At 42.4% G+C, this 24,780-nt stretch overlaps 3 protein-coding genes and 1 long non-coding RNA gene across 5 annotated transcripts in view; 3 read left to right on the plus strand and 1 right to left on the minus strand.

The window, feature by feature from the left end:
• Positions 1–12,769, plus strand: part of LOC109426538 (syntaxin-16) — a 112,181-nt gene extending 99,412 nt beyond the window's left edge. Inside the window, exon 5 of one of the 2 annotated variants that reach the window (XM_062845875.1) lies at positions 757–1,178. In XM_062845875.1, coding sequence (XP_062701859.1) covers positions 757–845 — 89 coding nt within the window. In that variant the 3' untranslated portion in view covers positions 846–1,178. Of the gene's footprint in view, positions 1–756; positions 1,179–12,095 lie in introns of those variants that run through there. The other variant, XM_062845874.1, reaches the window with a different exon arrangement.
• LOC134285315 (uncharacterized) lies at positions 1,321–12,087 on the plus strand. Its single transcript, XR_009996288.1, has 3 exons — positions 1,321–1,704; positions 1,769–3,153; positions 7,777–12,087. It is a non-coding gene; the product is annotated as an uncharacterized LOC134285315 (long non-coding RNA).
• Positions 12,770–15,847: 3,078 nt separating the features above from the next.
• Positions 15,848–17,332, minus strand: LOC134285310 (uncharacterized). Its single transcript, XM_062845871.1, has one exon. It carries the CDS (start codon positions 17,330–17,332, stop codon positions 15,848–15,850), a length of 1,485 nt encoding a protein of 494 aa, XP_062701855.1.
• A 6,113-nt stretch (positions 17,333–23,445) lies between these two features.
• Positions 23,446–24,513, plus strand: LOC134289959 (uncharacterized). Its single transcript, XM_062856806.1, has one exon. The coding sequence runs from the start codon at positions 23,446–23,448 to the stop codon at positions 24,511–24,513; it is 1,068 nt and encodes a 355-aa protein (XP_062712790.1).
• Positions 24,514–24,780: the final 267 nt, after the last annotated feature.

The raw sequence follows: 24,780 nt of genomic DNA on the forward strand, positions 1-24,780 counted from the left end.
ATCTCTGGAAGAATCCCTGGAGGAAACTCAAAGGTAATTTCTAAAGGAAATCCTAGAAGGAATTATAAAGAAAAAATCATAAAAGAATCCCTGGATGAAACCTAGAATTCTGAACGAATTCCTGGAAGAAACCCAGAGGTTATTCCTGGAGGAAACCCTGAAGGAATCCTAAAACAAACTCCCGGAGGAATCCTGGAAGGAACTCCCGGAGGAATCCGATTTCTGGAGGCTTTTAGAAGCAATCCTGAAAGAATCCCGATGGCCTATGTGAATCCTAAAAGGAAAACCTGGAAGCCTAGATGAATCTCAGCAGGATTCCCTGAACAAATACCCAATCCTGAATGGAATCCCAAAGTTGATCCCTGGAAAAATCGCTGAAAAAGTTTCTAGAGGAACACCAGACAGAATTTCTGGATGAACTCAGAATGAATGTCTGATGGAGTACAAGAAGTGCTCAAGAAATTCCAGGGAAACTAAACGTATATTTTAGGAAAGACGATTATTACTTCGATAATGATTCATAAAAGCAATAAATTGTTCTAACCAACTTCGTAATTTACTAACTCCCAAAAAATGTTTTGTTAAAACAGATCAATTCTCATATGTAAAATATTCTCGTATACATTGCAGTAGAACTATTAAAAACAAAATGTATTTCATTATTCATGGATAAAAAAACAGATCCACTTTCCTTCTTCCAAATACTACCGCAGTCTCAAATCCAATACTAAGCAAGTCTGCCTCGAGTCCTTTCAGTTCACAGAAGCACCATCTCATACCATGACCCAGAAGCGAAATGGAGCTTATTGTGTGACCAAGTAATCCGACCATGGACGGTGGCTTAGGTCACCAACTGGAAACCTTAGACACTTCTCCTAGTTTAGCTGCGTTTCAGGTGAGGATGCACGAGTACTTCAGCAAATTTTTCCTGCTGGCGGAAGCAACTGACTGGTCGATGCCGGGATGATGGTTTCGTAACTATAGTTGTACAGATGGTTCCAGTGTGGTTGGCATAGAAGTGCTATGACCATCTTCCGCCTCGACGTATTAAATAGTTTGCGATAGCACTGAGGCACCCATTGATGTTCCTAAAATAAAGAAAATTTATCAATGATGAAACGTTATTTGAATGTAATAAAATGTATACTCACTCTTCCAAATCATTCTGGATTCCCACAGCTGCCGGAGATTTTCGACTAAGTTTGCTGGAACTTCACATCCTTTTGCGCTTTGCTTGTGACCGCCGAGAGCATAAAAACAGCACCGCAAATATAGCGGAACAGTGTGAACTGGAGCGCTTCTAGATTTTGCTAAATCTGCCGGAGGCCCATGTTTCCGGTTTGATGCCGAAGTGCATAATTGTTGGTAAACAAACATGGTTGTTTATAAACAAACTGTTTCGTCGACACTTTTCTGCTTCTTCTTCTTCAATTCGACTCTCAAGCTCGAGTGTCAAAATTACTTTGGTAATATGAAGATTTTTTTCTTGACTGCTTTCCGTTCCAGGTGCATACCAAACCTAATATGAAAGATTTCCCCAGCGACTTCCACTGCATTCATGCAGTAGAACCTGCCCTCAGGTTGGAAAGTTTCCACTGAGTTTAATAAGGAGTTTGACGTCAGGTGGTGAATATTCCCACTGAGTGCTAATCCTTAACCCGCCCTCAGGTGGTGATTGTTCCCACTGAGTATAAAACTCAACAGGTTATGGGCCCAGAACACGGTTCGCTGGGAAAACCGTTTTTGAATAATTGATTTTTTTTTTCAGAACATATTATGGACGGACGGTTGAAGGGGTAATTGTACCCCTATTTAAAGGGGACGAAAAATCTTTTCCGTTTTGGAGGAAACGGATGGAACAGCACTTAAAATACGAAGGACTATTGCACACTCTGGAGAGAGTCCCTGCGGAAGAAGACTTTGCGCAGCCAGCTGCTAACGAGACAGCAGATCAAGAAACTGCTCGCAAAGCTAAGTTAGAAAAACGCCTAAGAGAAGATGACGCAGCCGTGAACGAATTTTGGATGGCACTGGACGATGATGCCATGGGGCAAGTCTTCCAATGCCAGTACGCAAAAGAAATAATGGATCGCCTCGTCGAGCTGTACCAGAGCCATGGCACGACAGCCATGCTGGGCGTGCGTGCTCGCTTATATACTTTGCGCATGGAAAACTCCGCATCACTAAAGGAACTGTTCGCTCTCCACTCTGAACTGATTCGCCAGTTGGGCAGTATGGAAGAGGCCGTACCACATAAAGAAGTGGTTGACACATTATTAGAGGCTATTCCAGACAAGTTCAAGCACGTGTTGGGAGCACTGTCAGTGATTAGGAAAGAAGAATAAGTATACCGGATGACAAAGGAGCAGCTCCAGAGAATCTTTCTCGACGCAGAAGAAAACGCAAATCAAGCCGTCAGGTGATCGGACAAAAGTGTGAACCGAGGAGGAAGCCATCCAGTCGCAACGATGGCCGTCTGCTTTGAATGCAACCGGCCTGGCCACAAGCAACGCAACTACTTCGCCCGGCGTCGTCGCCTGGCGATGGAGCGCAGAATGGGAGCCGTGAACTTGAGGGACAACCGCGGTCCAGCTCCACGTGCCGCAGGAGCGGGAGGACGCGGTGGCAACGGCGAAGGACGGAACTAACGGAAACAACCGCCGGATGGCTCTGCTCGCAAATGCAGCAGGTGCACGCGCTGGTAATCAAGCTGAAGGACGTTACCGGAACAACGCCAACGAGAGGGACGCGGTAGCACTGCTCGCAAGGCAAGAGGGGGCCTTTATGGTGCAAATCCCTTTGCCTGTGCAGGACGCAGGGGCTGCAGTGGCCGAAGAGTCAGCTGACGCCGTTCGCGATCGACGGGTGCGCGAGATGGACCTCGACAAGATGCCAGTTCCGTTCCCGATCATACTTGATTCAGGGGCATCACGTCATATGGCGCATGACATTGAGCTGTTTAACCGCCTCTGGGACGCCCCGGAGCTACAGGTAGGAACAGCCAAAGATGGGGAAGTGCTGAAGTGTTGCAAAATGGAAAATATCATACTGAGAAACAATAAACGCCAGCGTTTGGAAGTTTACGATGTGCTTTTCATTTCTGACTTGAATGTAAATATCCTTTCTGTGTCTCAAATTGAAGAAGCAGGTTACGTTGAGCACATAGTGGCTGAGGTGCGATGCAAAGAGATAAGAGATCGGATAAGCGTCGAAGCACACTCTGTGGAAACTATATGCAGAACGCATGAACCGCACATAGTAGATGAGTTGCGATGAGTGCGGAGATACGATGGAGCTGCTTCGACGCATGTGATCGCAAGAGAACGCAAGACAATGCTTGTCGGGTATAGATTTTATGATTGCGCTCGTTGTGTATGTAAAGCGATGCGGATTTAATGTGTTGGGAATGCTAGGTAATATAAAATGCGTTAATATGTTGTTGTTTTTAAACATAACTCAATGCTTTTTCACATTACATGTATTTTGATGGACCAGACATAATACAAATTTATCATACTGTCTATCGATAGTATTCCATCAAATCGTTTAAGTTTTTTTACAGCATAATTTTGTGAGTACATATATGTATAGTATATGTGCATAAGAAAACATTTTATTTTCTCTGTTTGGGATATGAATCAAGTGATCAATGTTTGATATGGTCGTTTGTTCAGAGCATGTTATTCATGTGCAAGTTAGAAAATTTAAGGTTTAATGGTATACAATTTAATTGCTAAAAGGATTCTGATTGAAAATTTCTGCTTTTTTCGTTGTCAGGCAAAACAGGTCCCTTAACGAAAAGAGTGACATCAATTTCGATTGATACTCTTGAGGGGAACTTCTTAATTTTAACTTTGGATGTGATATTGATTTATCACTCGTCCGGTTGGTGGTTGAAATCAGAATGATGTATTTTTCAATTTTTAGTTACATGTAGCCTACTGGAGGTAGCTGGATGTCATTTGCTTGTATTTGTGTAAACGATCGATGACGATCGATATTCGAAAGACAGAGAGGGAAGATCCAGAGAGAGTTACGATATGGAGAAGGCGGGTTCAAGGCTAAAGGCGCTTGGTGATAGCTTTATGCCTTTGGCATGGGAAAATGAAATATGAGTATGACACATTTTTGTTGCGTCAGAATTACCGAAACGGTTGGTGGTCATCGTTCTGCATATGCGAACATTGCATTTGTCGCCTAAGCAGATCGATGCTATGGGAACGGATAGACTTTCACGGTAGGTACCACTGGTGTGGTCCTTCTAGAAAATATGGTTGCTATGCGGGACATGTGGAGCGCAGATGCTACACTCTTTTACCCAATAAAAAGACTGTATCGTTAATTATGAGTACATACACCTGAAAATTGCTGTATCTGAAAATGTTTTATTTGTTTTGTAAATTAAATTCAATTACATTTTTTATTGACCATTTTCTGATGGTCATGGTATCATTTTATATTTAATTTTTCGTGGATCTTGCCAGCTCTCGCACCTTCTTCTTGGTGTTCTTCATTTAGGTTTTGGACAACCGTTCCGTCGATGATTTTGCTTGGGTTGGCTCAGTTTTTCTTGAATTTGATGACGTCCTCTGCCCCTCTATCCTTTTGCCGTAGTTTCCCTTTCATCAAAGCCAAATACTTCTTAATGTGCCTAATTTGCGGGCAATTTGAAGGGTTCATTGCCTTTTCCACAAATTTGACATTGTTTTCTTCATACGTCAAAGGTGTGACGCGCATAGTAGCAGGATGCCAAATCTGATCAAAATAATGTAGAACCTTTGTGCTTTCAGATGAGTGGCAGAATTGGTTTCTGGAGGCATTCCTTCCGGTATATTTCGACGTTCATACTTGGCACAGTGAAGAAAGGAGACGATTTCATACCACTTTGACAAATTGCTTGCCAAAATAATACATTTTCCCAACTTTTTCGCAAAAAATCGATTTTTCCGAATTCGGAACATCAGTGCCACGCTTCACAGTAAAAAACTGTGCCCCTGGAAGTGCCTTGTTGCCCAATATGACATACGTTTCATCATTCATGATTATGCACATGTAATTTTTGCTCAAAACATCCTCGTACAGTTTCTGAGCCCGAGTTTTCACATAATCCGCCAGAATTTGACTGTTTTTTTTGGACATTTCTGTTTTGAGTAAGTCTTCAGGGAATTACGCTCCTTGGCGCGCTGAACCATATCAATAGTCGTTCCACACTTTTTTGCGCAATCTAAAGCCTGCGCACTTTAGAATCGGTACGCTTTCTACCGGCTGCAGATCAAAAACGGTTTGACCTAGAACAAAATGTTGTAAGAAGCAAATGAAGCTTATTTATTGTGTTTTGTAGGAAAAATATCAAAAAATCCGTTTTTATTTGTTCAAGATAAATTTTTGACCTGATTGTGAAATTCATGCCATTTTATTCTGCACAAATCAATGATCGTCAATATTTTCAATTTCACAGCTTACGGGCTGATATTTCCACAAGAAACAAAATTATACTCATCAAACATATGCTCAAAACAAGTTACGACATTAAACTTTTGACAAATATGGTTCACAAGACCATAATAAACTTATAGCCTTATTGGCCATTCACGCTATATTCAAAACATAATTTTACTCACACTAATTTTTTATGAAAAAATATTTCCTGAGATCGTTTTTTGGATCTACAATTCCCCAATTCAAGTGGCCCAACTTAATTCATATCGAAACCTGGATTATTTTTGGAATTATTAGCAGTTTTCCCTCACAGTAGTCGGTAATTAACAGTCATAAGGCTAACTCCTCATAATAAGCCTAAAATAAGATAGTTTTCATGGATAAAACACTGAAAACCATATTGATTATGGAACTCTAGATATGATTCTATGATCACAAATAAAAAACTTCTGAGTAGATTCAGTTTTATTAAAAAAAATTGGTAGATATTTCACGCCATCAAAACACATCCACTGAATTTCGTCAGCAATAGTCCATACAGCTTTCGAGCCACGATTAATTATATTGTTCTGCATCAAATAATTGATTTCTTGTATACCAATACAAATCGTATAGTATCCTTCCCGTATGCGTATTTGCCGAACTAAAGCTTATGCTAAAACAACTTTTTTGACCTTAAATATCTATGCAAGTCTTTGATTTTCCATAAAACCTTTCAAAGGCTTACCATAGCTATATTGGAAATTTTAAAACACTCATGGAATATTTTACCTCCCTTAATCAACAATCATAATACCAGGAACTATTATATACTGTGTAATTGGTGGGTTTGATAATTATATATTCCTACACAAACCTTGAATCTGACAATGATTGGGTTTTGCTCAAAGTATGCAGAAAAAACTGGCACTATTTAGGAATCCAGATCAATAGTTCATCTAAAAATATAAAAACAGCAATTTTTATACTTTTCCTACAATCTACTCCGTTTTTGAGCGGCAGCCGGTTGAAAGTGTACCGATTCTAAAGTGCGCAGGCTTTATGATGAATACACTGATAGACGGCTTGCGGTTGAAATTATTATTCTGAGGGTCAATTTAAATACACAACGCCACTAAATTTGTGCAGACTGCGTTTCGTTTCAATTCAACAGATTAAACAAAATGCACACAAGAAGCATTTGTGGGTTGATGATTATGTGTTGCCATAGTAAATTTGAAAACATTTGTGTGCTTGTCATTACCGCAAGCCGTCTTTCAGTGTACCTCTTTTTTTCTTTTGAAGATTTTGCAAATTTTGCTGTCCAAATTTGACTTGGACGCACCTGGTTTTCTGTCGCGTCCGGGTGAGTCTATCAGTGCGTTATGCATACCAAATCGTTTGACAGCATTTTGGACAGAAAAAACGCTAACACCTCCAACTTTTGCTAATTTTTTAGCGATAATCATTTTTCATAGCAGTACCTGGTCACAATCGATTTTCGCTTCTCATCCGTAAACACTTGCGTTGCTCCACTTGAGGAAAAACCTGAACTTTTAATGAAGATTATCTTTTGTTTACAACACTAGCAACACATAAATACACAGCAGTTGTCAAAACAAGACTTAGTCTGTTTAATACAGAGTCTCAAAGGTGTACTCATAATTAACGATACCGTCCTTATGATGAATATTGTGTACTTATTGAAAACATCTTTTCTCGGAGTATCGCCGAAAATTTTGTAATAAAAAAAACCTATATGTACATACTTGCCGATTTTTTGTTTCTTTTTGCCGAGGTCAGCACAATCAAGTAATGTTTTAATGCCGAAAATCAGTATAACAGTCTCATATTGATTTAAATTGAAATCAACACTCAGATAGCCCAGTTCGGAAAGTAAAAATATGTGTATACATAAAGACATCGCTCACGCGGATATAATTACATGTTATACATTCTTTTCTCAAATAATTAATTCAATAATCTCAATCTTGCACAGTTACACCAGATTTTTTGAACTGGTCGGTTTTTGCTATTGCAACAGGTTCAAAACTTAGCAAAAAAAAACGGCCCCTGCAAAACAAAAAAGCGAGTGCATTTTATCTTTCCGCTCTTATAGATGAAACGATCATTTCACTACCCACATCCAAAGAAGCGCTTCAACATACAAGCGACTTCATCGATCAAATCACGCGAGTCGTTCATGCGCACGAAATAGGCGAAAAAGGATGTGAAAACAACATGCGCACCCTCATTGAAAACCTCATGCACTATGGCCTATCAAACATCCCTCTTCTCATCTCATAACTTATCGCATCCGATCGCATCTCACCTTACCCACTATGGTCACAGCCTTAGTCGATTCTGTTTGGCAATGGTGGAGTCGAGATCAGAGACAGAGATGGCTTTGTATTAGTAACATGGAGGAGAGTCAATGGGCTCTATCACCTGGACCTGTATCCGGACAGCGAAAGCGTGTGCTTGGGTAAGGTTTTTTAAAAGCAAAGGTTATGGCACTGTAGGATGGGACACTTGAATGAAGCTTGTTTGTGGAAGATGGTTAAACAGGGTATGGTTGAGAGGTTGGATCTAGAACCATCAGCTAAGGGCCAAGATCCAATTGTTTGCGAGCCGTGTATCATGGGGAAACAGACTCGGGAAGCATTTGACAAGTCGTTCAAGGTAAGGTCCGATAGACCACTGGAATCGGTCCACTCGGATGTGTGCGGTCGGATGGCCGAGTGTACCTATGATGGGCATGAGTATTTCGTGACATTCATAGATGATTACACCCATTTTGTTATTGTGTACTTGATGAGGTACAAGAGTGAAGTCCTGGATAAATTCAAGCATTTTGAAGCTTTGGCCACTGCCCAATTTTCTGTGAACATTTCTAGGTTACGATCAGATAATGGAGGAGAGTATTTCAGTAGAAAATTCAAAGCTTTCTGTGAAGAAAAGGGAATCCAAATGTTGCCGACTGTACCCTACACTCCCCAGCAGAATGGGGTGAATAAGAGGATGAATCGGACATTAATGGATAAAGTGAGAACCATGATGCATGAAGGAAATGTTCCTAAGGACTGTTCAATTTATAAAACGGACAACTTTGCAAGTCTATAAAAAAATGACGCCTAGTTCAAATTTAACCACCCTTGTTTCGTTTTTCAGTACATCATCTATCATTATGGTAATAATTTTTGAATCGAATAAAAAACGTTTTATTTTATAGAAAATCGGCCAGATGTAAAATGAGGTGAAATTTTTTATTGCTGAAAATTTGAAAAATAAATAAAATTACTGTTCACATATGGTATATCGTTTTTAATATCAGAAAACTAAGTGCCATGCTGCAGCAGCATGAGTAATAAACATTCTGGCGAAATTTAAACTCAATTGGAAAATTAGTTGTTGAGATATCAAAGTCTCAAGTCAGATTCAATTTTTTGAATAAAATTCAATTGTTAAGCAAAAAGGGCATGAAAATATTAAATAGGGTAAGTGTACCAGTTATGGCCATTGTGCCAATTATTCGCCAAAGTTAATTTTCACCCTTTAGCGATGAAAATCAACAAGAAAAAAAATGTGAACAACAGATCACGTTCACAAAACATAGTCGCACTCATTTAATTTCCACATTTTCCTCAAATCGTGGTAAATAAATCATTTTCCTTAAAATTTCGGCTTCCTTGCATCCTTTTTCGTCATAGTGTACCAGTTATGGCTAACCCCATAAGGAATGCATGCAAATAGTGCGAAAAGGAACCGAAGTTAAAAAATGTAACCATAACTGGTACAGGGTTCCTATCACTGGCATACGCTGTAATCAATACTAAAAGTAGTTTTGGCTCTATTTCTATATTTTTCCTGTAAAGTATGGAAACTAAGCTGTCTTTCAACTTATTGATGACATTCGTTGGTCTTCTCGTTATTTTTATATAAATAGCTTTCCTTAGGTAGTGCCATAATTGGTACACGCACCCTAAACAATTATTTTATGCACTCAGTCGAAAGTAGGAATAATGTGGTTTCAAATGCGCTTTTTAATAGCATTGCTGGTTTGGATACTGTGCGCCATTGCAGGTACAGTAATCAAAAAAGTTTCGTTCTTTGAAGGTTCTTCCAAATAACAATGCAACCTTATGCAAAATTTAGCATAACAATGATGTTAGAAATGAAAACTTTACATCTAATTATTATTAAACAAGGCATACAATAGCATAGGACCAACTTTATGGAAAATAAATAATAACAAGATTCGCTAGAGTCGAAAAACTGCATCAATGGAGCAAAAAGTATGCAGTTTTTTACTATGACCATCTTTATGGATTACATTTTTGGTGAAGAATACAATTTAAAGTAAATTTTTCTTCTGTATCATTCAGAAAGCAATATTCTACTACTCTGGACAAATTTTCAGCCGAATCCGTTGTGCTTTTGCAACACAGGACTTGAATAAATATTTTTTCAATAATTACTATGAAAACAAGGCAACTCACTATATCAAGCTGGAGGCTGCCTTGTGCATTATTACTGACCAACTATTGAGCCTTACCTTAAGAAGAATAGTATGAGATTGCAATACATTGAAAACTTCACGAAAATGTGCATGTTAAATATGTGGAAAGTTATATCGAATTTTGAGAAATGGGTTTTTATTGATGCACGCAGAAAAAAGCATGGTAAAATCAAAAATATTCCAGGTAAACTCAAATAAATTGTCAATTTGTTCTGGCAACAAAAATAAAACTGTTTGAAGCAAATAGAACGTCACATTTGAAGCAAATTCAATCCATTTTTGAAACAAACATGTATCTTCTGACTGGTTATGTTAGAAACAAATGTATGTTTTTTTTTTGTGGCAGGTCGGCCTACGGAAATATTTGTTTTCCAATTATATTTACAAAATTATTTCCTTCTCTAGGAAAATCCACTTCCCGCGTCCCGCGTGGCACTTTCAATGCCAACATCATGTAGATAACATACGCTCCCGAAATCAATGGGATTTCGTGGAAACTTTTGGTGAAACTTGCCTTTTTTGCAAGAGGAAAACTTGTTTGGTGATGCAGCTGGAACTTGAGAGTTTTGTTTATGTTCTCGACGGCGGATCGGGGGGCTCTTCAATGGGTATTGTAGAAATCAATATGTAATTGAGTTTGTTTTAAAAATTAATATTTTAGTTTTAAATATTTTATCAGTTTACTGAATAAACATGAATATTTTTGTTTCAAACGAACGAAATTTGTCTCCGTGTGTTTTACGAAAACCGCTTCAGTTCCACAATAAAGAACATTTTACTCAATGTTATATTTTTCCATAGTGGAAGAAATACCTAACGGGAGGAAGGCAATGGAAGATGACTCACCGCGATACAAAGCTCGCCTTGTTGCAAAAGGTGGTTCGCAGCGTCCGGGATTGGATTATGGCGAAACCTTTGCACCGGTGGCTAAAATGACAACCATACACGGAGACAAATTTCGTTCGTTTGAAACAAAAATATTCATGTTTATTCAGTAAACTGATAAAATATTTAAAACTAAAATATTAATTTTTAAAACAAACTCAATTACATATTGATTTCTACAATACCCATTGAAGAGCCCCCCGTTCCGCCGTCGAGAACATAAACAAAACTTTCAAGTTCCAGCTGCATCACCAAACAAGTTTTCCTCTTGCAGAAAAGGCAAGTTTCACCAAAAGTTTCCACGAAATCCCATTGATTTCGGGAGCATATGTTATCTACATGATGTTGGCATTGAAAGTGCCACGCGGGAAGTGGATTTTCCTAGAGAAGGAAATAATTTTGTAAATTTAATTGGAAAAAAAATATTTCCGTAGGGCCGACCTGCCACAAAAAAAAACAAAAATTTTTACATTTGTTTCTAACATAACCAGTCAGAAGATACATGTTTGTTTCAAAAATGGATTGAATTTGCTTCAAATGTGACGTTCGATTTGCTCCAAACAGTTTTATTTTTGTTGCCAGAACAAATTGACAATTTATTTGAGTTTACCTGGAATATTTTTGATTTTACCATGCTTTTTTTTCTGTGTGATAGAGTCGGTCATGATCAATACATTTTACCCAAGCAACCATTAAGCCGTAAAAATGGCATTACGTCGGCTCTATAGTCGAATGTAGACCCTATCTAACAGAGCTAATTGGTTCTATATCCTCTTATAAAGCTGCTCAAAAGCCACTTTTGGCGAATTATTCGGCTGATATACGGCCAACTTTGAAATATCGTACCAAGTCTCTGGAGAGAAAGTTGTCAAAAGTGAGACAAAGAAAAAAGAAAAAAAAGCGAGCTAAAACGATCATTTTCCTACAACGATCTTATAACATATTCGATTTTTGCAAAATAAGGGACGGCCTATAGGCCTTTATACACATTATAATGTGTATTGTCAAAATCAATATGTAAAAGTTTTAAAAATTATTTTTTTGTTTTAAACATTTTATCATTTTACCGAATAAACATTAATATTTTTGTTTCAAACGAATGCAATTTGTCTCCGTGCGCAAATATCCTTTATGTTAAATAACCGTTATGTCAAATGTATTTATGCCAAGTAACGTTATGTGAAATGTCCTACTCCCTTGCCTACTCCCTTTGTATAGCCTTTGTAATTTTAAGATAACATTAAAATTAAAATACCACTAAATTTCATTTCAGGCAAAAATCGCATAGAAACTATTTTACTACAAAATGTGGAGAAAAAAATGCTGATGACATTGAAATCAACTACAGAACAATTTCAACAAAGCCAAGCAGCTTTCACCGAGAAGCAGAATAGTGTGGAACAGAATTCCAATCTGTTTTTTGAGAGTATTTCAAGCCATTCCCAGGTGCCCGGTTGCAATGCAGTTGAAACTTTCGATAATTTTTTGAATATAAATGTGTCTACATCATCAAGCATTCTACATTTCAACGAAGCCGGAAATTTGGATGAATATTTTGAACTCCCCGCCGCTGGGCTCAATATAAATCAAAAACAGTTAATGCTGATTGAAGCTGGAAACACTAAAATGATAAAAAATCGAGAGCAAGAAGTATCAAAAATTGTAAATTCAATAGATGATTTGAATGTAGTTTTCAAGGATATGTCGCAAATAGTACAGGAACAAGGTACAATCCTAGATAGGATTGACTACAACATTGAAAGCACTCAAACCAAAATATTTGAGGGGTATAAACAACTTCAAAAAGCAGATAAATATCAAAGAAAAAACAAACGAATTTATTGTATTTTAATTTTAGCGAGTTTAATTATTTTTATATTTTTTTTGACTATATCAACAAAATTGTAAGCAAAATGAAAATTGAAATATAAATCCTAATTAATTTTATTTATTTTACCGTCATTTTTACCAGAAGCTTCTATTGTGGATTTACCGGCTACTTGTATTCTACCGGTCACTTCTGTATGGCCTCCGAACTATAGAAGAACGAGAGAAAATCTGTGTTCGAAGTGTTGTTCAGTGATTCCTCACAGTTCCTCAGATTTTCTCTCATTTATACCGAAGGGTTCGTTCAAATATTACGTAACGCTAAGGAGGGAGGGAGGGGGTCTAGCGCTGTGTTACGATTCATACAAAAATTCGAAATTTTTCATACAAATTCATACATTCAATATTACGTGGGGGAGGGAGAGGGTCAATTTTGTCGTTATGTAATATTTGAATGAACCTAAAGTGTGGTCCGGCACCAAAATCAAACTGCAAAATGTTGCGTTTGCTGAATGAAAATTGCAGTTTTGGGGAAGTCTTTCAACAAATTTCGTCGATCATCCATAAAAGAGTTGCTCTCGTTTGCACAGTGTCTTGCCTCTAGCCTATAAAGTAGCCGTTTTGTAAAAAAGAATTGGCGATTAAAAGTAGAGGTTATTCGTGAAAATTTGGAAGTTTGAAAGGGAAATACCAGTTACCCATCAGTTTAATCATTATTTTTTTGGTAAATTTATCGATAAAATGAATTTTTCTACCCCGATCCCACATTAAATTTTATCTGAAACGACTCAATCACAAAAATACGAAATGGGATTTCACAAAACTTAACCTCACTTTAGGAGGCCTTAACTTAAAAATAATTATTTTATTATTATTATTGTTATTATAGAGTTTTGGCACTTCTCAGCAAAAATTGCTGGAAACTTTCACCTACCCCGGGCAATCGGAATGCCAAAGGGGATTAGGCTCTGTGGATCTCATTAGCCGGTTTTTTAGCTTATCCTAATGAGTCTGCTTTTGGATGTACTTTCAGTTGTGATGATTCAGGAACCGCCTAACTATACTACAGGTTCCAAGAATCACCGCTTTCAGGATGCTGTTCAGGTCCTTCTTCAATTCCAGCTCGTCTAGGGACCTCAGGAGAGATTTAGGGACAACTCCGGTTGCCGAGAGGACAACCGGAACTATACGGACGTCCTCCAGGTGCCACATCTGCTTCAACTCCTCCGCTAGGTCGTGGTACTTGGTTATCTTGCCGGAGAACGTTGATTGGACATTATGGTCTAACGGTACAGCGATGTCGATGAGAGTTACTCGCTTCATCCTTTTGTCGAAAACCACAATGTCAGGCCGGTTGGCACGAATGAGGACGTCCGTAATGATCTCGCGATCCCAGTACAGCTTTATGCAACTATTTTCCAGAACCGGGTCCGGCTGGTACTTGTAGTAAGGTACAAATCTGTCGACCAAGTTTTGCTTTAAAGCAAGCTGTTGGTGCACAATCTTGGCAACTTCGTTGTGACGATCGAGGTAAGCTGATCCAACTAACACTGAACAGCCTGCAACGACATGCTCGATCGTTTCCCCTACTGAATTACACTTCCTACAACGGTCCTCCACGTCCTCGTGCAATATGTACCGCCGATAGTTCTTCGTCGCAATTACCCGGTCCTGGATGGCTACCATGAAACCTTCTGTTTCTGAGAACAGGTCACCCCGCACCAGCCACGCGTTTGACGCCGCCTTATCGATGTGCTCGAGTTCCAGTTGATGGGGGTGCGTCCCATGCAACTCCTTTTGCTTCCACGTTACGATCATCTCGTCGACGGTCTTGATGTCGCAGTTCAGCTGATAATCCTCCTGCGCCAGATGCAGGGCACTGTAACCGTGGTCAGCTTCACATACAGTGCGGTACATTTCGTGACGGTTCTGGCTTTCTACGAAATATGCCCGCAGCTGCTGGATCTGGGAGACACATAGTGCCTGGATATCGGTGACGCCTCTTCCTCCTACTGCGCGTGGCAGGGTGACTCTCTCAATGGACGACTTTGGATGGCGCATGCGGTGCTTGGTGAACGCCACTCGTACTGCTCGTTCTAACGCCTCGAGGTCAGTCTTGGTCCACTTTACCACCCCAAAGCTGTAGGTCAACAGGGGCACAGCAAACGTGTTGATCGCCTTCACCTTGTTGCCGGTTGACAGAAAGCTCCTCAGAACACAGTTGACACGATGCAAGAACTTGTCCTGCATTTCCTTCTTGATCGCTGTGTGGCGAATACCTCTAAGTTGCAGGAAGCCGAGGTACTTGTACACTTCGCCTTCAACCATATTCCGAATCTCCTCCTGTTCGTTGACGCGGAAACAGCTGGCGTCCACTACTTGACCCCGGCGAAGATGGACTGACCGACATTTGTCAATTCCAAACTCCATCCGGATGTCGTTGCTGAACACCGTCACAAGCTGCAACAGTTGATGCAGCCTCTGTACTGATTCCGCAAACAGCTTCAGGTCGTCCATAAAGAAGGTGTGGGTTATTCTTGTACTCCTTCCCCCACTTTTCAGTTGGTAGCCATAGTTGCATTGGTTGAGTGCTCTGCTGAGGGGGTTCATTGCAAGGCAGAACCATAGCGGACTGAAGGTATCGCCTTGAAATATACCCCTCCTGATGCTGAGAGTTCTGGACCGCAACACAGCTGTTCCGTCGGTGATTTGTAGGGACGTGCTCCACATCCCCATCGCGTGTTGCATCAGCCTGATGACGTTCCCGTCTACCTTGTACAATTGCAGCACCTTAAGAAGGTACGAGTGCGGCACTGAGTCGTACGCCTTCTTGTAGTCGATGTACGCCATGCTCAGGTTCCTCTGCTTATCGGTGGCTTGACCCACAATGACTGCATCTATAATGACCTGATCTTTGCAGCCTTGCGTGTTTTTGCGACACCCTTTTTGTTCTTCGGTCATCACGTTGTTGGCATCGCAGTGGGTTTGTATCCTCCTCGCTATCACTGACGACAGCACTTTGTACAGACTCGAAAGACACGTTATTGGTCTGTACTTTGCTGGGTCAGCTGTGTTTTGGTCCTTCGGCAGAAGATAAGTGATACCCCTGGTAATGAACTCTGGTAGCTGCGTGGGGTCTTCTAGCACCATGTTGAAGCATTCCGCCATCCGTCCGTGGATCGTCGTGAGCTTTTTATACTAAAAATTGTGCACGAAATCGGGTCCTGGTGCAGCCCAATTTCTGGTATACCGGGTAGCCTCGCGTACATCCTGAGCGGTTACTACGACCGCGGTCATGTCTCCAACTCCATTACACTGTCGCTCTTCTTCTGCCAACCACATCCCATCGTCGCTGTGCTGGACAGGGTTCTCCCATAGATTGGCCCAGAACTGTGTGACTTCGCCAATCTCCGGAAGGCCTTCTCCATAGTCAGGCTTGTCGTTTCGGATGCAGTTGTAGAACTCTCTTTCGTTAATGTTGAACATCCGGTTTTGTTCCTTCCGCTTCGAACATTCTCCATAACGCCGCAGTCGTTTCGCAAGAGCACTCAACCGCTGTACATGGGTGTCGAGGATCTCCGTAATGTTGACTTCTGTGAGATCTTGGAGTTCTGCGGGCTTCACAATTTCAGCAACATAACGAACTAGCCTCGTTGATCGATTCCCCTGCTTGTACTGTGTTAATCGACCAATCTTGGTCCGCAATGTGGCGATCCGGTTCTCCAAACGTCGCATCCACGCGGGTTTCTGTGTGCTGGGGCGTGTGCGACCTTCACCGTCGCCTTGCGGGCGCGTCCGCAGTCCCAGCGTCTTGACAACAGCCACCGCAGCTGAATACACCGTAAACTGCAGATCCTCAAGGTGCTGTACGGCCTCCAAGTACTGTGTCAAAATATCCTGGTTTAGGATGCTTACTGCACTTGTTAACCGATAGGAATTCCGCAGCTTTGGTATTCGGTGCCGGGACATGGGGTCTGTCCCACGGAACTGCGTGACTGCTGTGGCCATGTGGAGCGCTAGTTCGTCTCGTAGTTGCTGTCGTTGCATATCCGCTGTTGGTCCTGGAGCAGTGGGTGCAGTCGTATCACGACTCTCACTCGCGTTCGATGCATCCAGCCCATCAGAACTCCTTCTCGACGTATCGCTCGATCTTGTCATCTCCTCTCCCAATTCCCTCTGCGCTTCCAGCTTGGTGCACTCCACTTCTGCAGCTGTGAGCATATTATGAGACATAATTGCTCGCTGTCGTGTGTACAGCTTGTTCAAGTCAAGCTGGTTCGCAAAGCGAGGGAATCTCTCGTTGAACATTTCCAGCATCCCTGATCTGCCGGACATGTCCGTCTCCATCCTCGTGCAGACAAAATAGCAGCGAATCACGTACATATTCATCTCCCTCGTCCACATGATCCGCTGCCGTCGGCCGCCTGCTAACGTGAGTGACTGACGTCGATCAGCCACAGCAACATTGGCAGGCGCAGCATGGCCTTGGTGATTGCTATTGCTGCCGTTTCTGCTCTGCGTTCGTGGTACGGGCTGTGCCCGTTGACTGGAAGGCCGCTCTTGCACCACTTCCTCTTCCAGCCGCTGGCCGCTCGCTCTGTCCCCCGTTCCAGGACCAGCTCCAGTAGGGGCTCCCTCCTCGGGCGATCGCATTCTTCTATTTCGTCTAGCTCGTGTCTCCATATGGGTGTGCTTTCATTCCCGGAAGCTACGGGTTCTGCATTGGCATTTACTCCAAGTACAGTGCTAAATAGCTTGGCTCGCCGAGGGTGGTTTTTCATGGTCGCCCAGGAGATATTTTACCTTGAGCTCCCACTCCTCAAATGGTGGTTTTTCATGGACGCCCAGGAGTTATTTTACCTGAGCTCCCACCTATTTGTTATTATTATTATTATTATTATTATTATTATTATTATTATTATTATTATTATTATTATTATTATTATTATTATTATTATTATTATTATTATTATTATTATTATTATTATTATTATTATTATTATTATTATAGAGTTTTGGCACTTAACACCGCTAGCCATGATGGTCTCCAATACCGGAAGGTCCGAAAGAGCTTGAAACTATTGAGAAATCATCATGTCTACAGGTCGTAAGACCTGATAAAGTGTGGAACGTTTTGATGGCTGTGATCCCTGACCATCATGTCAAAACCCAGGGATACCCAAGTGACCATACTGTTAGGGTGTAGGGGTTGCATGTGTGAGGCGCATATATTGACAGGCATTGCTATGGACCGTTAGGGCTGAGTAGGGTCGAGGAATGGTTCTACGATTGCTGAATTATACTGAAAAAGTCGTGATTCAGCAGTGGTGGCACCGCTTTCCGCTTTTGTTCGGCCTTGGTGGTTTGTGTGGGGTGGTGCGTGTCGGTGTGTGTGTGCTTTGTGCGTGCGGTGCTTACGGCTTCAGCAGGGTGGTTACTTACACGGAGACAAATTTCGTTCGTTTGAAACAAAAATATTCATGTTTATTCAGTAAACTGATAAAATATTTAAAACTAAAATATTAATTTTTAAAACAAACTCAATTACATATTGATTTCTACAATACCCATTGAAGAGCCCCCCGATCCGCCGTCGAGAACATAAACAAAACTCTCAAGTTCCAGCTGCATCACCAAACAAGTTTTCCTCTTGCAAAAAAGGCAAGTTTCACCAAAAGTTTCCACGAAATCCCATTGATTTCGGGAGCGTATGTTATCTACATGATGTTGGCATTGAAAGTGCCACGCGGGACGCGGGAAGTGGATTTTCCTAGAGAAGGAAATAATTTTGTAAATATAATTGGAAAACAAATATTTCCGTAGGGCCGACCTGCCACAAAAAAAAAAAAAAACAAAAAAAATTTACATTTGTTTCTTACATAACCAGTCAGAAGATACATGTTTGTTTCAAAAATGGATTGAATTTGCTTCAATTGTGACGTTCTATTTGCTTCAAACAGTTTTATTTTTGTTGCCAGAACAAATTGACAATTTATTTGAGTTTACCTGGAATATTTTTGATTTTACCATGCTTTTTTCTGCGTGTTGGGTAGTGTGGGATAATTGGGTTTGGGACTGAGGGGGTCGTCGTTGATAAGGCCGACATCATTGAGTGCTCAGTGTTGGCGGTTGTATTGGTGACGATTTCTTCAGCCTTAAGATCTCATTTATACCACGCACAGATTTTTAGGAAGAGGGAGTACTTTGTAATGCAAGAGAGGGATTTAAACTCTGCGTTACGGGTTGGGCGAGGTCATGCAGATAGACTCAACCCAGGTGACCGTGCGGCTCGGACAGTGATGCATGAATGAGTGCGGTGTGGGTGAGGTGCGCTGCCCTGTGGGTGCAGTTGAGTCCGGGTTGGAGTGGAAAGAGACCCTTCTCTACTCTAGGTCGGTTTCGGTTGTACGGGTGTGGTAGTGTTTGTCTTATTTGTGCCGTGTTGTGCGTGATTTGCGGCTCGAGCTGCGTGGTTACTTGGGAAGTATTGTGCTCTGTAATCTAGATTTTGGTTTTAAGGTGAAGCTAAGGCTGGGCTGTTCCTCGGATTTGTTGGGCGCAGGTCGGGAGAGCTGGTGGCAGTTTGTGCTGGGGGGTTTACTCGATTGGTTATTCACTGATGGTGGCCAGTCGATCGACTTATCGGCGCTGCCTGTCATTTGGTTCTTGGAATTTGTGCTCTCGAGGTTCGGGGCGATGCTTCGTTGTATCTTCGCTTTAATACTAATATTCCTTGTTTGATTTAACTGACTGTTTTTTACAGGCGTTTAACTCATTCTATTTCATAGATTGCCAAATTTAAGGGTAATGGTTCAATAGGGTGTTAGCTATCAGAGTGGATTAGAACGAGTTGGCGCCTACAATACACCAACACTGACACACACACACTCCAATACTTACACGCACACATGCACCTACAACTAGCTGTAAAAGACCAGTGGGCGGGACAATGGTGCCTACCCAACAGTTGTAGGTGGGGTGTTTGGCTTAGCTACATGACTTGGTCCGGCAAGCCCATAAACATCAATTGGTAGACGTATTGCCTAGTGAAAAGACAACGCAGATGGGCGAAAGCCAGGGGATGCGTTGATAATAGCAGAATATTATAGAGTTTTGGCACTTCTCAGCAAAAATTGCTGGAAACTTTCACCTACCCCGGGCAATCGGAATGCCAAAGGGGATTAGGCTCTGTGGATCTCATTAGCCGGTTTTTTAGCTTATCCTAATGAGTCTGCTTTTGGATGTATTTTCAGTTGTGATGATTCAGGAACCGCCTAACTATACTACAGGTTCCAAGAATCACCGCTTTCAGGATGCTGTTCAGGTCCTTCTTCAATTCCAGCTCGTCTAGGGACCTCAGGAGAGATTTAGGGACAACTCCGGTTGCCGAGAGGACAACCGGAACTATACGGACGTCCTCCAGGTGCCACATCTGCTTCAACTCCTCCGCTAGGTCGTGGTACTTGGTTATCTTGCCGGAGAACGTTGATTGGACATTATGGTCTAACGGTACAGCGATGTCGATGAGAGTTACTCGCTTCATCCTTTTGTCGAAAACCACAATGTCAGGCCGGTTGGCACGAATGAGGACGTCCGTAATGATCTCGCGATCCCAGTACAGCTTTATGCAACTATTTTCCAGAACCGGGTCCGGCTGGTACTTGTAGTAGGGTACAAATCTGTCGACCAAGTTGTGCTTTAAAGCAAGCTGTTGGTGCACAATCTTGGCAACTTCGTTGTGACGATCGAGGTAAGCTGATCCAACTAACACTGAACAGCCTGCAACGACATGCTCGATCGTTTCCCCTACTGAATTACACTTCCTACAACGGTCCTCCACGTCCTCGTGCAATATGTACCGCCGATAGTTCTTCGTCGCAATTACCCGGTCCTGGATGGCTACCATGAAACCTTCTGTTTCTGAGAACAGGTCACCCCGCACCAGCCACGCGTTTGACGCCGCCTTATCGATGTGCTCGAGTTCCAGTTGATGGGGGTGCGTCCCATGCAACTCCTTTTGCTTCCACGTTACGATCATCTCGTCGACGGTCTTGATGTCGCAGTTCAGCTGATAATCCTCCTGCGCCAGATGCAGGGCGCTGTAACCGTGGTCAGGTTCACATACAGTGCGGTACATTTCGTGACGGTTCTGGCTTTCTACGAAATATGCCCGCAGCTGCTGGATCTGGGAGACACATAGTGCCTGGATATCGGTGACGCCTCTTCCTCCTACTGCGCGTGGCAGGGTGACTCTCTCAATGGACGACTTTGGATGGCGCATGCGGTGCTTGGTGAACGCCACTCGTACTGCTCGTTCTAACGCCTCGAGGTCAGTCTTGGTCCACTTTACCACCCCAAAGCTGTAGGTCAATAGGGGCACAGCAAACGTGTTGCTCGCCTTCACCTTGTTGCCGGCTGACAGAAAGCTCTTCAGAACACAGTTGACACGATGCAAGAACTTGTCCTGCATTTCCTTCTTGATCGCTGTGTGGCGAATACCTCTAAGTTGCAGGAAGCCGAGGTACTTGTACACTTCGCCTTCAACCATATTCCGAATCTCCTCCTGTTCGTTGACGCGGAAACAGCTGGCGTCCACTACTTGACCCCGGCGAAGATGGACTGACCGACATTTGTCAATTCCAAACTCCATCCGGATGTCGTTGCTGAACACCGTCACAAGCTGCAACAGTTGATGCAGCCTCTGTACTGATTCCGCAAACAGCTTCAGGTCGTCCATAAAGAAGGTGTGGGTTATTCTTGTACTCCTTCCCCCACTTTTCAGTTGGTAGCCATAGTTGCATTGGTTGAGTGCTCTGCTGAGGGGGTTCATTGCAAGGCAGAACCATAGCGGACTGAAGGTATCGCCTTGAAATATACCCCTCCTGATGCTGAGAGTTCTGGACCGCAACACAGCTGTTCCGTCGGTGATTTGTAGGGACGTGCTCCACATCCCCATCGCGAGTTGCATCAGCCTGATGACGTTCCCGTCTACCTTGTACAATTGCAGCACCTTAAGAAGGTACGAGTGCGGCACTGAGTCGTACGCCTTCTTGTAGTCGATGTACGCCATGCTCAGGTTCCTCTGCTTATCGGTGGCTTGACCCACAATGACTGCATCTATAATGACCTGATCTTTGCAGCCTTGCGTGTTTTTGCGACACCCTTTTTGTTCTTCGGTCATCACGTTGTTGGCATCGCAGTGGGTTTGTATCTTCCTCGCTATCACCGACGACAGCACTTTGTACAGACTCGAAAGACACGTTATTGGTCTGTACTTTGCTGGGTCAGCTGTGTTTTGGTCCTTCGGCAGAAGATAAGTGATACCCCTGGTAATGAACTCTGGTAGCTGCGTGGGGTCTTCTAGCACCATGTTGAAGCATTCCGCCATCCGCCCGTGGATCGTCGTGAGCTTTTTATACCAAAAATTGTGCACGAAATCGGGTCCTGGTGCAGCCCAATTTCTGATATACCGGGTAGCCTCGCGTACATCCTGAGCGGTTACTACGACCGCGGTCATGTCTCCAACTCCATTACACTGTCGCTCTTCTTCTGCCAACCACATCCCATCGTCGCTGTGCTGGACAGGGTTCTCCCATAGATTGGCCCAGAACTGTGTGACTTCGCCAATCTCCGGAAGGCCTTCTCCATAGTCAGGCTTGTCGTTTCGGATGCAGTTGTAGAACTCTCTTTCGTTAATGTTGAACATCCGGTTTTGTTCCTTCCGCTTCGAACATTCTCCATAACGCCGCAGTCGTTTCGCAAGAGCACTCAACCGCTGTACATGGGTGTCGAGGATCTCCGTAATGTTGACTTCTGTGAGATCTCGGAGTTCTGCGGGCTTCACAATTTCAGCAACATAACGAACTAGCCTCGTTGATCGATTCCCCTGCTTGTACTGTGTTAATCGACCAATCTTGGTCCGCAATGTGGCGATCCGGTTCTCCAAACGTCGCATCCACGCGGGTTTCTGTGTGCTGGGGCGTGTGCGACCTTCACCGTCGCCTTGCGGGCGCGTCCGCAGTCTCGGCGTCTTGACAACAGCCACCGCAGCTGAATACACCGTAAACTGCAGATCCTCAAGGTGCTGTACGGCTTCCAAGTGGCAAAATATCATTATTATTATTAATATCATTATTATTATTATTATTATTATTATTATTATTATTATTATTATTATTATTATTATTATTATTATTATTATTATTATTATTATTATTATTATTATTATTATTATTATTATGGAGTTTTGGCACTTCTCAGCAAAAATTGCTGGAAACTTTCACCTACCCCGGGCAATCGGAATGCCAAAGGGGATTAGGCTCTGTGGATCTCATTAGCCGGTTTTTTAGCTTATCCTAATGAGTCTGCTTTTGGATGTACTTTCAGTTGTGATGATTCAGGAACCGCCTAACTATACTACAGGTTCCAAGAATCACCGCTTTCAGGATGCTGTGCAGGTCCTTCTTCAATTCCAGCTCGTCTAGGGACCTCAGGAGAGATTTAGGGACAACTCCGGTTGCCGAGAGGACAACCGGAACTATACGGACGTCCTCCAGGTGCCACATCTGCTTCAACTCCTCCGCTAGGTCGTGGTACTTGGTTATCTTGCCGGAGAACGTTGATTGGACATTATGGTCTAACGATACAGCGATGTCGATGAGAGTTACTCGTTTCATCCTTTTGTCGAAAACCACAATGTCAGGCCGGTTGGCACGAATGAGGACGTCCGTAATGATCTCGCGATCCCAGTACAGCTTTATGCAACTATTTTCCAGAACCGGGTCCTTCCATTTGAAATGTTGGCCGTACAGACCACAGCGCGGACGGCCATTCGAATACTAGCAATAGATCGAACCAACATCTCGCTCCCGCTCATTCAGCGAACATCAGACCGATTGACCGAGCTGACGGGCACGACACTTCCCTCAGTTGGACAAATCCTGAGGCAGAGCGACCGTGTGTGGCACGCACGAAGACCGTCAATAGTGTGGGATGTTAAAAGGAGCATTAGAGCTGGCGACCCGCCGGGAAAAGTACGTCCAATTGTCCAACAATTGCTGTCCACCCGTTTCCATAGTTCGACTGTCGTCTACACTGATGGTTCAAAGCTGTTGGATATGGTTGGTGCCGCTTTTTATACGAATGGGTTTACGAATACCTTCAGTCTTCCGAAGGAATGCAGCGTTTTCTCGGCAGAGGCATACGCTATACTGAAAGCGGTTTCCATACCGAATGTGAATCGAGAAGTAGTGATCCTCACGGATTCAGCAAGCTGTTTGTCCGCTCTCGAGACAGGAACATCAAAACACCCGTGGATCCAAGAGATTGAAAACATTGCACAAAATAAGTCAGTTCGATTCTGTTGGATTCCCGGACACGCCGGCATTCCTGGTAACGAGGCAGCCGATCGACTAGCGAATGAGACAAGAACAGATCCAGCCGTTGAAGTGCCGATTCCGGGTGAAGACGCGTTAAGGACGATAAAGCAAGCGATACGACAACGATGGGAGAACAACTGGTTCGAAACACGAGAGGCGAAGCTGAGAGAAATCAAACACGATACGTACCGGTGGACAGATCACGGCAATGCAGCCGACCAGCGAGTGCTTACACGCCTGCGGATAGGCCATACACGCCTGACACACACGTTCCTTCTGAAGAAGGAACCCCCACCAACATGCGAGTGCTGTGGAACTACACTGGACGTGCGACACGTGATTTTGAATTGTAGAAAATATGAAAGGGAGCGACAGGAGAATAATATTGGAACGACGAGTTTACGAGACGCCTTATCAAACGAGGAAGAAAAAACAACTAGGATTCTGAAATTTTTGCGCGACTCGGGATTGTACAAGCAACTGTAGACTTAGAATAACAAATTGCAAATGAGTGATTTTTTTTTTGCGATACGAGATTTGCGAACAATTGTAATAGAATAACAAATTGTAATCAAAATGTGAATTAGACCGTGCGACATGAATGCACCCTTCCGGTGTAAAATGTCGGAAATAAACAAACAAACAAACAAACATTATTATTATTATTATTATTATTATTATTATTATTATTATTATTATTATTATTATTATTATTATTATTATTATTATTATTATTATTATTATTATTATTAT

Source organism: Aedes albopictus, chromosome 1 (assembly GCF_035046485.1).
Source record: "Aedes albopictus strain Foshan chromosome 1, AalbF5, whole genome shotgun sequence".
Lineage (NCBI taxonomy): Eukaryota > Metazoa > Arthropoda > Insecta > Diptera > Culicidae > Aedes > Aedes albopictus.